This window comes from Bombyx mandarina, chromosome 01 (assembly GCF_030267445.1).
Source record: "Bombyx mandarina strain Sakado chromosome 01, ASM3026744v2".
NCBI lineage: Eukaryota > Metazoa > Arthropoda > Insecta > Lepidoptera > Bombycidae > Bombyx > Bombyx mandarina.
In genome coordinates, this window is record NC_143208.1 from 12,313,212 (window position 1) to 12,330,292 (window position 17,081).

Genomic DNA, 17,081 nt, shown 5'->3' on the forward strand with positions numbered 1-17,081 from the left:
TTATATTGTCAATGTCTTATTTCTGTTAAGTGATTTTCATTATATTTTTTGTTTGTTTGCAATAGCACAGGCATAATGTATTGTAAATAAGCGTTTACTACCCTAATGTAGATTAAACGTTTAGACCTTTTTAGGATAACTTTAAACAAACAAATAGTAATACAATATGTCATTAATAGACGACCTTTACTGATACCATTAGTACACATTATCTGACCAAAGTAATTTATATATAAATTTAAATCCTTAGGTGTTTGTGAATAGTGTAGAATTCAGAACATAGAGCGGATAGGACGCACATCCCTTTTTTAAAATAAATTTTTTAAATTACATTTTTATTAGTCCCATATGTTTCGATGACAGCATCTACTTTTCATGTTTAGGTCCACATGCTTAGTGGCTTTTTCTATCTAATGTTTGCTTATATAATTATCGTCAATGCGTCAATCTGGCAACATTTTTTTATTACTGCAACACGGTAAAACGACCATCATAGTATTAAGTGTTTACTGGAGTCCATAGACGTTACAAACCATCTAGCTTGAGAATAGAGTTTTTTTTTAAATGAATGAATTTTAATAGAATTTTTTTATTGTATAACAGCCGTTCTACCATTCAAATTATTGATTGCGAGCTCAACTGCTAGGCTTCGCAGTAGGTACTTGCGACTTAACACGCAAATCTAAATATTTTCGTTACGATTTGCTTCAGAACATTGCACCTGAGCACACAATGTAAACAAATACACCTTTCAGTAGAAATTACCTTTTCAGAATAGCAGATCATTTGTTTTCCCCCACCCGGCTGCTGGGCTGGAACTGGCCGGTAGCGTGCCGGAGCCGGGCACAAAGTCTATTAATAAAAATAGTTTACCAAATAAATAATAATACCTAAATAATACCAAAATTAGTTTCAAGCTGAAGCATGTTTCACTTTATGATAATCGCAATATTCGCACGCTGATAATTAAAAATGAAAAATCATTTTCTCTCTTATTCTTTGTGTGTCAACGTGACGTTGAAAGATCGAATATATACTTTCCTAATGGGGAATATTTCTGAGAAAGGCCATACAGGTGACGCGTCAAGTTTTACTCTAATTTTTAAGCGGAAAGGGAAATCAAAAGTACATTATACAAGCAAGTATACTTATACTTGTATAGTACTTTTCGTTACAATTCTCATGAACAGTGAAATATAATAATTTATATATAGGTAAAACAAATTCGAAACTGCTTCAAATAAAATTGCAACTTACAAACTCAAAAACTGAATTTTTTACGTTGTAGTTGTACATTGAAATTTTGGATACTATTTTTTTTTTATAAATGTTGTTCACTTTTCTGTTAATGGTTGATGAACATATAGGAGTCCTTGTAAAGAGAATGAAATGTACTCGACTGAGCTACCTATCTAAGAGTGTTCACAACTGCGACTGGGTTTCAGTAATATTATGAAAATATATAGTATAACAGTACGTTTCTTGTATGTAAACTTAAATGCGCTCCGATCGAAATTAATTGCATTGGATCACAAGGAGTATACTTGAACATTTTTCTTCTAACAACTACCTTCTATAAGCATTATCTTGCTGATTCTGACGCGAAATAAATAATATTTTAAAAAACTAACAAAATACGCTTTTATAGAAAATCCAACTGAAAAATAGAAAATAAATTTTAATAAATTTGAATTAAAAAGTGTAAGAAAAAATGATTTTATTGTAAAAAGCGTGGGGTGCTTTTCAGGATAATATCAAAATAACCCTTCTACTCATATCTGTTCATAAAATATTTATAGCTACTGATACCATGCACCCCACGCTTTTTTTACAGTAAAATATTTTTTTTTACACCATTTTTAAATCAAATTTATTAAAATTTGATTTTTAATTAAAATTTATTAAAAATTATTTCCTATTTTTAGTTGGATTTTCTATAAAAACGTATTTGTTAGTTTTTTAAACTATAATTTATTTTTACTTTTTTAGTTGAATTTCAATATTTTAAATTTTTTGATTTCCTTTTTTTTACATATTGAATTGTCATCGGTCCTTAATAAGTATACCATATTTCGAGTTAATCCGGCTTTTGAAGGGGGTCAAATCATGTTCAAAGATTCCGTTACAAACATACATACGTCCTAAGCTACTAAAAGCGTATTAAAAATACTTGCGCATACTTCAGAGAAACATTTAAGCACATACTGTACAGCAAAATTAGACTACTTCAAATCACTTCCAAAACGCCGGCGATCCGAAAGCAAAACATCACGTTTACCAAAAAAAGCAATGTTAGCAAAACGTTACAAATAAAGATTTAATGGAAGTATAATTTTAACCTGTAACTGCAGGGGATGAGAGTAGTGCGCCCTTTGTTGATGTGCAACAGGTTGGGGCGTGCTCGTTGCGCTGCGACCTTGGTGCTGATAATAAGTCTGCATGCGATTATCTGGAATGACGTCAGTTATTTACAATGTACGGAATTTACTGATGCATGAACGGATTGTGATGGGGTTGATATATGTAATCAACGCTATAGTTATCACGTAAACACACTGACAGACCCTAGTAATAGGTTGGGGAAAAGTTTTTTCGTATTATAGTATGTATGAACTTGTAGTGATCTCTTTGGCTATACTATTTGTATCTGGTATCATTTGGTATCATTCAAAGTTTAAATTTTAAAGAAGATAATTCCAAATTCCTATTAGGAAAATGTGTGATTTTTATTTATTTTTCGTACCGTCAAGATGAGTGAATCTGATGAAGAAATTCGATACATTTTAAAATTTTACTACAAAAAAGGTAAAAATACAACGCAAGCCGCGAAAAAAATTTGCGATGTGTATGGACCTAGTGCAGTGTCTGTTAGAGTAGCATAAATTTGGTTTTCAATCCAGAAATTTTGATGACAAAGATGCACGGCTCTCTGGTCGCCCTATTACGGATAAAAAGGATGCCATTTTTTAAAAATTGGAGCAAGATCGGCATATCAGTAGTTACGATGTAGATGAAGAACTGGGAATTGACTACAAAACAGTTTTGGCGCATTTGAAAAAAACCGGGTACACAAAAAAGCTCGATATTTGGGTACCTCACGAGCTCACTGAAAGAAACCTAATGAACCGTGTACTCATCATTTGTGATTCTTTATTAAGACGTAATGAAACCGAACTATTTTTGAAGAAGCTGATAATTACTAGTGATGAAAAGTGGATCACGTACGACAAGAACGTGCGAAAAGAGTCGTGGTCAAAGGCCGGTCAGGCTTCACAGACTGTGGCGAAACCAGGGCTAACTCGCAACAAGGTGATGCTATGTGTGTGGTGGAATTGGAAGGGAATTATTCATTATAAGCTGTTACCACCAGGCAGGATCCTCGATTCTGAGCTCTACTGCGAACAACTGATGAGATTAAAGCAAGAAGTTGATAGAAAGCGGCCGGAATTAATCAACAGAAGGGGTGTGGTTTTTCATCATGATAACGCTAGACCTCACACATCTTTAGCCACTCAGCAAAAATTAAGAGAGCTTGGCCCAGCCAGGTGTTAATGCATCCGCCGTATAGTCCTGACCTTGCACCTTCAGATTTCCACCTGTTTCGGTCTCTTCAAAATTCTTTAGGCAGTGTCAGGTTAACATCACGAGAGAAATCAGAAGACATGGCAAAAAGATATCGAACAAAATGGTACCTACATCCTTTAGTTAAATGTAAATAAACTATATTAAAAAATGTTGTGAATTTCCCTAAAAAATGCGTAGAAACTTTTCCCCAACCTATTATATTGGTTGGAAGCGTTTGAAGCCCGCTAGGGGCATGTGTTCTGATTTGGCGAATGGGACAATCTTTAAACAATTGAGACTACTTGGGGATTCCGTGGTGTGTGGCGGTATTCACGTTGCGTTTATGGGGTGACTAGTTGTTGGATCTCTTCTACCGACTATGGACCATGAGTATGTTTACCGGATTAAACAACTAAAAAAAATACATTTGAGATATTGCGATTTTAACCAGTAAGAATCGCTTTATATCTACATATTAATACGTGAAGCAAAAACTTTGTACCCCTTTTTACAAAAATTGCGCCGACGGAGGAGTATGAAATTTTCCACACTTATAAAGAATATAGAAAAGGAGCGCCGAATGCTAATTTTTTTTTTTAATTATGCATACAAAATACTTTAAATCAGTAATAAAAACATTACACACACTGCTATGTTTTTGACACAAACATACGTATTAATTGGTATAAATATACTCTTTGTTTATAGTCAATTGTCAAATTTTTGTTATTGTGTGTGGACAAATTGAGAATAGATCAATATTGTTTGTCTTTAAGATTATTTATCTATAGTGTAGTTTTGGCGAAATCTGTAATTATATTATAGAAGTATAATAGTGTTTGAAAATAGAACCATAATAATGTTTAAGCATAAAATTTCAATTAACTAAAGTCGAATTTCGACTACTCTGGGGGCTACTAGTAGTTGTAGTATTGACAGACAATTTAGTCATCAATTTTATACTCACAGTCGTTGGGTGACCATTGAGCGTACTCGTGTTGCTGGTAATGGTAATGCGCGTTGTAGGGCACGTACAACAGCTGATGGTGGCTTCTGATCGGCGGTGGCGATTCTGGCCTTCTGCAACGAGGAGCTGCCCTCACTGGAGAAGTTTGCTCCGAACTGGTCTGCGAGCTGTACAACTCTTGGCTGCTATCTGAGCACCTGTTTAATTAATGTCTCTCGGTTAAATTACAATTTTGAAAACCGGACAATGACTTTTAGTCATTCAAGATGCAGTTATTTGAGGAATCTTCAACCTGTTTCATCAGCCTATTTATTTATTTTATTATTATTCATGGTCATAGGTTAACAAATATGGTGCTTAATATTAATAAATGTATCACTATGTCCTGCTAGTAAAGCGTACAAATATTAGGCCTAAGTATAATCGACATAAAAACATTAATCTTAAATGATAATTATTTAACTCTATTCTACTTTATCATCTAAATTATCTAATGTTATCGTCTAAATATTCTGACATAGTATAATAAGCCTTATCTAATAAAAATAGTTGCATTTTTTTTATCTCTCCACTCCGCCTTTCGCATCCAATTTTTCCCAGGATATCACCGCAAGTCATCGGTCCACCGGGCAGGGGGACGCTCAACACTGCGCTTACCGGTACGTGGTCTCCAGTCCAGAACGCGTCTGCTCCATCGGTTCTGCGACACGTATATCCGGCCCGACTAAGTTTTTTTTTTAATTCACTCACCCAACATTAGCGTACAAAGAGCAGCTGTTTCTATACAGATTCTCATGGTGTCTGTGCTGTTGGTAATGAGCAAATGAGGCCATGTTCTGTGAGTGAGCGTAGCAGGCGTCGGTATGCTGTTGCGGGACTGGGGTGGTACTGCATGGGCGCGTGGTTACGTAATCCGACGACGTTTTTGACCTGTTTTAAATGATAACCCGAATGAAGGCACATAAACATCACGTCTATCGATGTTCGAGGCAGATATTAAACTGGATATCGTAGCTAATATTAAAATCTATGTGCCAGTATGTATTTAGTATCGACTGGCTTTGAAGTAAACAAAATATTGGCTATGCTTATGAAACGAATTACATATAAACCCATAGTAAAATTTGTCTACGGCTTAACATTTTTTGTACTGCGTAGTTCTGTGAACGATCCTATTGAACGAGCTTATTTGATGTTATATTATTCCCGGAGCCCATATATCACAACGTAAACGCGACCTCATCCTACCTTGATTTATCGGCAGAAATGGGATAGATGACGGCACCCGTGCGTCCAACAACACGCTTAAACATCAATAAATGCCGGTGGGAAATCTGAGTTCGCTGGTATAATACTCAGAGAACGCTGCTGTCCATTCTCTGTTAAAGCCCTTAGTCTTTTACGACATCCACGAGAAGAGACGTGGGTGGTGCTATTTTAGGCCTGAGCGAATATTTAAAGAATTTCGCTTCAACTGCTAGTCAAATTAAACTCAAATAATGCATCATAATTAATAGAGCGTTAAGAACAAGCAAATAATACATATGCGGTAGGCAGTGGCCTGGCTCTGCCCCTGGCATTGCTGAGGTCCATGGACGACGGTAACCACTCACCATTAGGTGGGCAGTATGCTCGTCTGTCTACAAGAGTAATAAATTTTTTTTAAATCATATACTGATTAAATTAAATAACTACTTTCTTGAAAAAAATCTCAGTCGTACGAGTGTATTATAAATCATTTAAAATTAAAATAATCTTTTACTACACAATGTGCATTGTACGATACTTGAAAACAAATTTGTTTTCAAGCAATTAGTTACGAATACTTTAACCTTTATACAAAGTAAACTTGCCAGTTAGAGTTAGCGCTGGCTCGGCTTTGCGGTCGGGAGTTGAGATTAGCCTCCGAGTAATACGGCCACGAGTAGTTCGAGTTTGTTCTCTGGCACGCGTGAAACGGCATTTGTGTCACGTTTGTACTCGGGGAAGGTTGCAATTCGTTCTGCATCTGTTGTAACATGTCATCGGATGCTCCGAGCTGCTGCTTGATGGCTATGCCGCGCACAGCAGGCCGCCGGTGGAAACCTGATGTCATATACACAGGGCCTATTTTATTTTTCAAAATTAAAATAGCTAATTTATTGCGGAAACTTTATCATATTTATGTCATATATTCCAAAAACATAAATAAATATTTGGTTTTTTTTTTACTAACAATTATAAATTTTGACTAAGGGTGACTCATAATTCTATTATATAAAAAAACTAATTAAATTTCTTTAATTACAGAAAATAGAAAAATCGATTATTATTTTATATCTCTAAGGAAATAAATTGATTAAATCATTTTGATTAATAATGTTTACCAAAAGTGCCAAAATTATAATTCACAAATAATGGATGAATAGAATTTCTTGAATAATCAATTAAAAAGATAATTATTTTTTATTAGAATTAATTAATTTTATTGAGCAATCTTGATAAGACTAAAAAAAAATTTACTTTCCAAAATTTGCCGGCCAAAAAATTTGCCCCGCTTTACTCTGGGCACTTGCCCCGACTGTTCCTAGTGTAAATCCACCACTGCATATACAAGAACTAATGACATGCCATTTTATTTAAGTTTAAATGTATGATTGTACGTTACGTTTACCGTAATCATCGTGTTCATCATCACTGCTGACCGGCTGCGACTCTTGGCCGTAGCGTTGCCTTATTCTCTCTGTTCGTGGAGCGGAGGCTCGTGCAAATGCCGCCAATCCATCGTCACCGTCACCTGCTCCTATAATGTGAATGAAATAAAAAGATAGATAACTTCACAAAAATAGCACGCTGTGAAAAAGCCTCCTCCTTATTTACTTCCAAATAGCACACTGTGAGAAAGCCTCCTCCTTATTTACTTCCAGTCGTTTAAAGAGTGGGATACAAACGGAAAGTTAATATTACGGTATAGACTAAAGATAGGATTCGAAAACATACCTGGTGTTCCAGCTACTATGTCTGGAGCTGGCGCGTCATTGTGCTCTTGAAGATCGATGTTAGTGGTAGACGTTACCGTGTTACGATCAGCTGTAGCGGAAACGTAATAGAAACCCTCGTGATGGGCAGCATTACCAACACAAGCCGTCAATGGAGCCAAAGTCGACAGGAATTGCCTACGCGGCTCCGAACGCTATAAAAGAAGATGAACATTTCTTGAAATATGTCATCACATAACATATAACATTGTGTGTAATAACTGTTTCCATATTAAATCAGTTCACAGCTTATAACTTAAGCACGTATAAACTAACAAAGAGCCCATATGATACAGCTACCTTGACATTGACACAGTTGACTCTAAACTACAGGTCTAGGACAGAGTTGAACTCGCTTGAACTTGAACTCCTTTTGCGAGGACTTTTTTTACTACAAATGTAGTTTATGTTTCATTAATGTTTCGCACGGCAATTTATTATATTATTCATCGTCACCATTGCAATTTATGGGAAAATTCCCTGAATAGGCATGATAATAGTGGCGTAAAATAAACTATAGCTTAAAATATGAACATAGTTTAAAAGTAAGGTGTATTGTGAGCCCGAACTAGTTGGTACTACCATCCTGCCTATTTCTGCCATAAAGCAAACGCCCGATGCGCGAAATGATGGTTAAGACAGCCATTAAGCAATACATATCATCATTATACTACTATAATATACTTGAGAATAAACAATGATAATGTAATATAATTTTAGAACTACGGCCGCCGCCGCGCCGTACCGCGGAGACCGGCGTCGACAATCGCCTCGGCGACCTATCGTTCGGGTGTGGGGTCCCTCGGGGTGGCGCCGCGAGTCTGGCTGTAGTATTGACCGTGGGAAGCCCGCTACTCTGCCCGGGTTCTGACCCCGGACGGAGACCAACCGGGGGTGAGAGAGTGCAAGAGGAGTTGTTTGGTGGGTGTGACCCTAAAACATCCGTTGGCCGGCGGTCCGCTTTCTACATCTGTGACCGTCAAGACCCACATACCCCGCGTGCCCTATAAGCGCAGAAATCATACCATCTCATATCTCTAAAATAAAGGGGCCTCGTGCAGAAATGAATTTTGAGATTTCTTATTCTGGAGCCTTAACCACATATTATTATGACTGGCGTCGGAGACACTGTCATCTATTTTTTGTATAATATTTTTTATTATTAATTGTATTTTTAATCCCTTTTTTTAAGTTATTGTAGTTCATAAGATATTATTGTAATAAATATAACGTACTGAAATAATATCGTACAATATATAATACAATTAAGATCTCTAGTTTCAGGGACAGCAAAATTCACGCTTTTGGTTTCTATGAGCCAGTATGAGCGTGAGTAACTGCCCAAAACTAAGCAGACCGCGGACTAGTTTCCTTACTTGACCTAAGTACAGTATTGTTATAAAATCTATAACAGCTCTAACTGGTTTGTGTTTCTGTTCGTCATTTTACATGTTTTACTGAAACTGTCGTACGACAGTTTCGCATTTACAGATTACGTTGTATGACAGAGAACGGTTTTTAAAAATGACAATAAATGTATGATTTTAATAAACAAGTAATAGTTATCGGAAAATGGTCTAGTCATATCTATATTAATATATAAATCTACAGTGGTTTTTACGGATGTTCCATTATATCTACTGAACCATGCATCTGATTGACTTGAAACTTGGTATCCATCTAGAAAATACATGTACTTAATGGATAGGATTTATATGAGTGTTGAACTCCCAAATAATAATGACAATAAATAACAATGTTAATTTTAAATGCCCAGCGAAGCGGGCGAGTACGGCTAGTAGTTTATAATTGTGAACAGAAAATGCGTTAGTTGGAGCTGTTGAAAAACAAGACTTCCTATTTTACGTAGGGCGAGGTTTTAATTTATAAAATATTACTGCTTATAAACAAACAACAAAACATCTGAAAACCTACCAAAAGTCATAAACTTTGTGTCCTACCACCAGTAGGTGGTAGGACCTCTTATGAGTCCTACCACCCCACTGGTGGTAGGACCATGTTCCTACGAAGGAAGTTCATGAGTCGGGGCTGTTTCACTGCAAGTTTTGCTTTCATTGTTCGGAGTTCGACACAGTAGACATCTGCCGTTATTGCTTGCCCAGATCGGAGAAAACTATAGTAAATAATGCCGTGCTGAAACCACGAAACAGTTACCATTACCTTTTTATTTTTAAGCTTTGCTTTAGGACACTGTTACAGCATTTGACCTGGGGTCAGCCATTGCATTTTTTGCTTACAGTTATCGTAAAGAATCCACTTGTCATTATATCTCACGATTCGATCCAAAATTCCTTCATTTCTGTATCGATTCAACAAGGAAACGGAAGTTTCAACACGCGTTTCTTTCTGCAGATCAGTCAAATCATAAGGCACCCATTTTTCATAAAAAAAAAGTATTTATTAATTTGACGCAAATGAGTCAATATTGTTGGTAAGATAACTTTAAATCATGATTCCTGGGTTTGGCTCGGATCGGCTTCCACCATCTCTTTCAATTCATTGTTATTCACATGTCATTGTGTGGGTGGTCTCCCACGTGGTTCGTTCTTCAAATCAAAATTTCCATCACAAAAGCGTTTAAACCAAAACCGCACGGTGCGTTCATTAGCAGTCCCCTTTCCAAAGGCAACATTGATATTGCGAGCTGTTTCTGCGTTAGTTCCGCGTCGGAACTCGTATTCCAAAATCCCTCGAATTTTCGAAGTATCCATCTTTATTGTCTGAGCTGATAAAAAAAACAACTGAAAGTCGTTAATCGAATGTTGAACATTTTTTAAAAGAAGAATCTCCTCACAGGTACCGTTTGAAAAAAGTTTCACTCAAAAATCTCAAACCATGAAGGTTCTTTGTCATTTACAATAAATCGGCAATTTCATACTTTAACCCCGATTATTTGTTACTACTTCACCTGTTACAACTTATTTCAGAAACATCCGTTTCTCTCTGTTGCATACATGTACATTTATTTATTTATTTAAGGACATCCAGCAAAACACCACGGACAAACAATAGAACTAAAGTACTAAAACATAGAACCAAAGTACTACACCAAAGTTTATTTGTTTAATCTGTTCCGGCATAGCCGCGATTCGAGAAACATCGAAATGATATTAAAAATGAAAAGCGTGTGTATAACAGCTAATGTAAATCATATTACTACATAGTATAAAACAAAGTCGCTTTCTATGTCCCTAATCCCTATGTATGCGTAAATCTTTAAAACTACGCAACGTATTTTGATGCAGTTTTTTTAATAGATAGAGCGATTGAAGAGGAAGGTTTATGTGTATAATAACATTCATTAAATAGTGGAGAAATCAATAATGAATAACAGTTTCCAAAGCGAAGCGAGGGCGGGTCGCTAGTAGACATTAAACTTGTTAATCAAAGTAGTCATACTGAGTGTAATTGAGTTTGTGTGTTTTATAGCAGCATAACAGGAATAAGGAGATTCACAGAAGAATCGTGGTAACTGACATAATCCAAACTATTGCCAGATTGTGATTTCACGAGCATCATGTTAACGATTGTGATTTCACAATCTGGCAGTGGGCAAGTCACATTGCTCGTAGAAGAGATGGCCTTTGAGGCCGAAGAGTTCTCGACTGGTGACTTCGCACCAGAAAGCATATCATGGATAGCCCTCCCACGAGGTGGATAGCCTGCTTAAATTCGCGGAAATCCGCTGGACGCAAGCTGCGCAGGACGGGTCATTAGGACTAACCTTGGGGGAGGCCTATGTCCAGCAGTGGGCATCTGGGAGCTGATAATAATGATAATTGTAGCAGGAACATTATCGAAAGCGATATCAATTTTTTTCGTTACCTTTACGGATTTTTCAATAGACTTAGACAATTCAGAACTTTGTTTATTTATATTTTTTTATTTAGTTACATTCATTTTATTATGTTTTATTATTTATTTTGGGAAATTTCAGGAACCTTAAATACTGTCGTTTGGGCGTTTTCTTTTTTTTATTCTCTATTAGAGCCATATACCTATTGGGTTAAGATAAACAATGACTTGTAGTAAAGACATGTCATTTTGCCTGCATTAGTGGCCATAGCCTGAATCATAATAAATGTGGGCGATCCAAGCATCACGCATCATAATATAGAAACATGATATTATTTACGAGAGGAGAGACACATTAATATGTTTACAATATCGAGTACTTTGTGACGATATATTAGGGGTCATTAGACGTGCCGTACAAAAGGTAATTTGATATGATTCGTGCGTACTTATGGATGTTGCGATAATATGGGAGTTAACAAATCTAAATTAGCGATTAATGTTTATTATTTGTACCGTATATTTCTTAGAATTAACCTACCGCAATGCATTTGTGATATGAATATTCTTTTGATGGCTCAGTAGTTTTGTGTTAAATGGTATTTATTGTTTGCCTGTTGTCCAGTAATATACCTGGTCAGGTCATAAATTCTGTCACATGTTTAATGTAAAATAATTGAAACAAGTTTATTCATTATGTAACCATTCATATACCAAAATGAACTTAACAAAACATAGATTCTTATGACACTAAAGTTTATTCAAAATGACCTCCGTGATTTTGAATACAGGCCTTCAATCTGCGCGGCCAGTCGTCTATCGCAGCACGAACGAGGTCCATGTCAATATCGGCGGCTGCCTTAATCAAGGATGTCTTGAGTGACTCCAAATTGGGATGAGGCTTTGAGCACGCCTTTTCCTCCAAGTGTTGCCATATCTTGTAATCTAACGGATTCAAATCTGGACTGGAGGAGGGCCAGTCTTCGTGCCGGATGAAGTCGATTTCACGCGCCGCCAGCCAGTCTTGTGTGCTCTTCGCTCTATGAGCTGGCGCCGAATCTTGTTGGAATACCCAGTGCCTGTTATTGAACATGGTATGAGAAACAGGTTCCACAAGGTTCGTCAGGACTGTATTTTGATACACAACTGCATTCGTTTTTACACCTTTCTCACAAAAATGTACCTCTGTTAAGCCCCAATAAGAAACTCCCAACCATACCATGAGCGAGGATGGAAAATTACCTCGTTGGACACGCGGAATACGGTTGCTCGCTTCTTCACTACTGTGTGCGTACACCTTATCATTTTGTTTGTTGTAGCTCTCTTCTACAGTAAAAATTTTTTCATCCGAAAAAAGAATTTCCCGATATTTTTTTCCCGCGTACCGCTTCAACAAAGCGCGGCATCTCTTCAGTCTCAGGTCCATTAGACGAGCATTCAAACGATGTCCTGTTTTTCTTCGATATGCCCGAAGCCCTAAGTCTTCATTTAACACCCTTTTCACCGTGGTTCTGCTTAACCGCATCTGAAGGGCCAACAGTTTCTGCTTACGTTTGGGATTTCTTTGAATTCGCGCCTTCACAGCTTTTATCACTGCTGGAGTCCTAACAGACCGAGGGCGACCACTTCTTGACCTGTCATCTACACTAGAGTCTTCATTGTATCGTTTGATGGTACGATAAACGAATCTTTTGGTTATATTCAAATTTTTCAGTATGTTAAAAATTTGAATTGGCGCGCAACCGCAACGGTGCAACGCAATAACTGCAACACGGTCTTCTTTAAGCGTCCACTCCATATTTAAAAATGAGTAAAATTCTAAAAGTATACATTTTTATTTTCATGAACAATTCGAAATTCGAATTCAATAAACTTTTTTGTGGCCAGCATTCTAAAAGAAAAGTTTTTACTGTGTGACAATACTTATGACCTGACTAGGTATTATGTACAAGTAAAGCTGCTAATTAGAACATTTGTTATAAAATAAATTATTAAAAATAAATAGCAGTTAGTGTGATTTAGAAGTAATTACTAATTTTTCAGTAGGTAACACGATCATCGAACACATACAATACTGCTAATTTAATAAATATTTTATTTAATATTTTTTTAAACGTACATATCTCGTACCTGTTATTCTTGTTGAAAATATTGACATAATATTCTAAACGTTCGTTATTTAAATTAAAAATAATTTAAATTAAAGTTTTATGGTATTGTTACGCCGGCAAGAGTAACGCCATCTATTATCAAATAACGGAAACACATCGAAACGACTGGTCTTGCTGGAATTGTTCTGGACAATTGTAGAGATGTTGTATCGACTATAAAAGCGTTGCAGATATAACACGAAATTAGTTACTAATCGGTTTTACTCGAAGCGAAACAGCGACCGGATCACCCGAAGCGAACCGGAAGAACTGAATTACGAATTGTAAAGTGTTCTTAGTGTTTAATAGTTTTAATTTGTAGGTACTTCGGTGAAAGTTTTATTTATCCCTAACCCCAGCCCATAACAGTATTTAGGTTGCTCTGGACACCAAAGCAATATGGTAATTAATTATATGCGCCAGCGTTATTAAGAACCAACGAAAAATATTTCCCAGCCCTAATTTGGATCCAATATATTTTTTAATACTTAATTAGCTCGGTATGTAGATATTCTATTATATTGTGGGTATGCGAGTGTGTTACAAGCAGCAGTTATTTTAAAGTGTTAATGAGACTTCGCGTAACTTCTATCGATTAAATCAGCGCATTTAAATCATTATGTTGTGCAAATGTTACTATGGACGTTTGCAAGGGCAATAAAAATCTTGATCATATTTAAAAGATGTTCAGCTCAGTTTTTGACGTTTACCAATACACAAAGCCTTTGAAGATCGTTTGATCTTGAATCCCTTAAGATCTGTTTTTACCTAAATGTGAATCAGTATATATAATAGAATACAAAACAGTAATACCAAAAGATTCCAACACTCATATAAATAGTCTATCCATTAAGTACATGTATTTTCAACATGGATACTAAGTTTGAAGCCAATCGGATGCATGGTTCAGTAGTTATAACGGAACATCCGTAAAAACCACTATAGATTTATATATTAGTATAGATTTGTTGAAATGTAACAGGTCAATTTGATGTATACCTAAGTTTCTAAATTAACTAAATGCTAAAGTAGTACCATAGTACTTAAGTTAGTGGATTAATAAAAAATATACCCGTCCACTCGTAGCCGGAAAATGCTGCTTAAGCTACCAGCGAAATAGGCAGGGGAAATATAAAAAAAAAAAACAAATAAAAAAATAGTACTGCACCGGATAATGAATGAAAAGAAATGATAGGCCCAAAAGATATATCAGTTCAAAAAGTTATTTGTGTATAGTTTTTGTATGTACATATAAAATATAAGTGTTGTTGTTGAATATCTTTTTCATTTTAGTTTTATTGAAAAATGTACAGGAAATTCTGCATATTTCAGTTTTATTCGAGCATCATGTTAACGAAGGTAGCGGCGATGGAGCCAGAACGATAAAAAGGCTGAAAAGGGAACGAGCCCCTCGAACAAACATTTATTTTCCATTCAGCCTTACAGTCAGTGCATCAATGATTTGTTTTTAGTTTATATATTTCGTAGTAATGAAAGTTTGAAGAGTCGTTTTATTCCAACTTTATGGAGACTTCGCCCTCTGTTTTTAAGTGGGCGGTTGCTTCGGTTTGCGGCTTTTACGGTCTAGACAATACGAGTATTAAGAAAGCTGTAAGCTTGACTTTTATTCAATACAAAAAAAATAGCGTACGACCAACATGATTTCAAATTGATATCTTCGCTCAATACCATCAACAATACCATTAGTGCAGCGATGCCGCGCTGTAAAGCTTTTTTTAGATGTTATTTAAAGACAGCTAAATATAGATAGATAGATAGATAGAAAATATATGTATAAATAGCTAAAACTCTTAGTTGAGTACCTTTGGGGGATCCTGGTGCACATCTCCTAAGTCCGGGGGCTGGTGGCGCATCGGTACCGGTGCAGACAGAGTGGAAGATGAGGAACTTGAGGAGGCACTCCCGAAAGCCTTCTCATTGCTTTTATCGAGGCTGTTGAACGATTTCTCGCTGGACTTGTCGGATAACTTGTCAGAGTTATTTTGGCTGGCTGGCGAAGCGCGTTGCTCTTCCGGTTCATCCTCGACGTCACATGTTAACAGACGGATTCTTTCGGCCAGTGACGTTGTCTCCTGCTGTTCGAAAATTATTTTTTTACATTTTACTTCTTACTGGTGGTAGGACCTCTTGTGAGTCCGCGCGGGTGGGTACCACCACCCTGCCTATTTCTGCCGTGAAGCAGTAATGCGTTTCGGTTTGAAGGGTGGGGCAGCTGCTGTAACTATACTTGAGACCTTAGAACTTATATCTCAAGGTGGGTGGCGCATTTACGTTGTAGATGTCTATGGGCTCCAGTAACCACTTAACACCAAGTGTGCTGTGAACTCGTCCACACATCTAGGCAATAAAAAATAAAAAAATTGCTTTAGGATTACTAAATACTTCGTAATATTTAGATATTGTCCGTCTCGCTCCGGCACTATTGTAATCCCTCCTTTTAAATACAATCAAAGAAGTAATAGTTAATATAGGGCTGTAGTAATCTTCTTTACGACTTGCATAGTCTATTATTGTTGTATTTGTAAGTTTGCGCAGACAGCAAACGTCATCCCGTCTATTTCTGCTGCGAAACAGAAACGCGCTTCAGTTTGAAGAGTGAGAAAGCCGTTGTAATATAAAATTGAGACTTACAACTCACGGCTTAAGCTGAGTAAAGGCATTTACATTGTTAATGTATCTGGGCTCTTTTAGCCTTTATACACCAGGTGTGCCGTGAGCTCGTGTCCATATATGTTTATATTTTACCAAAATATATGTTTCATCAACATTATACAGTGAAAAGTAATAAACTTCCAAATAAAAAATCTCAATTTCCAAAGGCGCGCTGTAGTTGCAAGAAGTTGTTACTAAATTTCGAAACACGAGCTAGCGCTTAATCCCTGCCAGCCGCTCTTTGTGTTCGGGCAATCAGATTTAAATTTAAAAGCAATTCATGTTTAAGCGATGTTCAAGTTTTAAGCTATGACTCATTTTTTTATAAGTTGGTTGTGTCTGAAAAAATGCTTGTCAACAATATATGCTTGAACATTAGCTTTTTTTCCTACCTATGCTGGTAGCCTTGAGAGGCTATTTCAGCGTAACCTTAACTAGTAGGGGGGCTCAAACCTGACGACGTTGCTAACAGGAGCCCTGGAAAGAGCCGTGCTTCGCAGAATCTACCACCGGATCAGAAACGGAAACACGACCCACTGAGAAGATACGGTGAGAAACTCAGTGGGCTGTGTCTGTGGGTTAGTTTACTCGTCGACGGGTTCGACGAGAATGATGACCGGGAACATTAGCATTGCACGATATTTCAACCTATACCTAGTAAATTGGACAATAACGTATGCTATCCGCACTACTCGTGGCTAGTTTGAATATTCTATATTTTTCTAGGGTGCAACGACCCAGGGGTAGAAATTTAAAATAAATACTGGCAATCGAGTCCAGTGGATAATTCGATTTTGAAAGCGGATGCCACTCTACCTCCGCAATTTACATTTACCTACATTAACACGAAAGAAATATTTATTGCTGGTTTTTATTGTTCGACAAGTTTTTTTT

At 36.6% G+C, this 17,081-nt stretch overlaps 1 protein-coding gene across 9 annotated transcripts in view; it reads right to left on the reverse strand.

The window, feature by feature from the left end:
• The window catches only part of LOC114246912 (uncharacterized), a 182,448-nt gene that overhangs the window by 4,871 nt on the left and 160,496 nt on the right, over positions 1–17,081 (reverse strand). For 4 of the 9 annotated variants that reach the window (XM_089730179.1, XM_089730108.1, XM_089730041.1 and 1 more), the window contains 8 exons: positions 15,338–15,607; positions 7,511–7,703; positions 7,185–7,313; positions 6,385–6,616; positions 5,282–5,461; positions 4,532–4,728; positions 2,340–2,449; positions 766–852 (listed from right to left, as the gene is read on the reverse strand). In XM_089730179.1, the coding sequence (XP_089586305.1) occupies positions 766–852; positions 2,340–2,449; positions 4,532–4,728; positions 5,282–5,461; positions 6,385–6,616; positions 7,185–7,313; positions 7,511–7,703; positions 15,338–15,607 (1,398 nt within the window). Of the gene's footprint in view, positions 1–765; positions 853–2,339; positions 2,450–4,531; positions 4,729–5,281; positions 5,462–6,384; positions 6,617–7,184; positions 7,314–7,510; positions 7,704–15,337; positions 15,611–17,081 lie in introns of all 9 variants that reach the window. The other 5 variants (XM_089730140.1, XM_089730074.1, XM_089729993.1 and 2 more) reach the window with 2 other exon arrangements.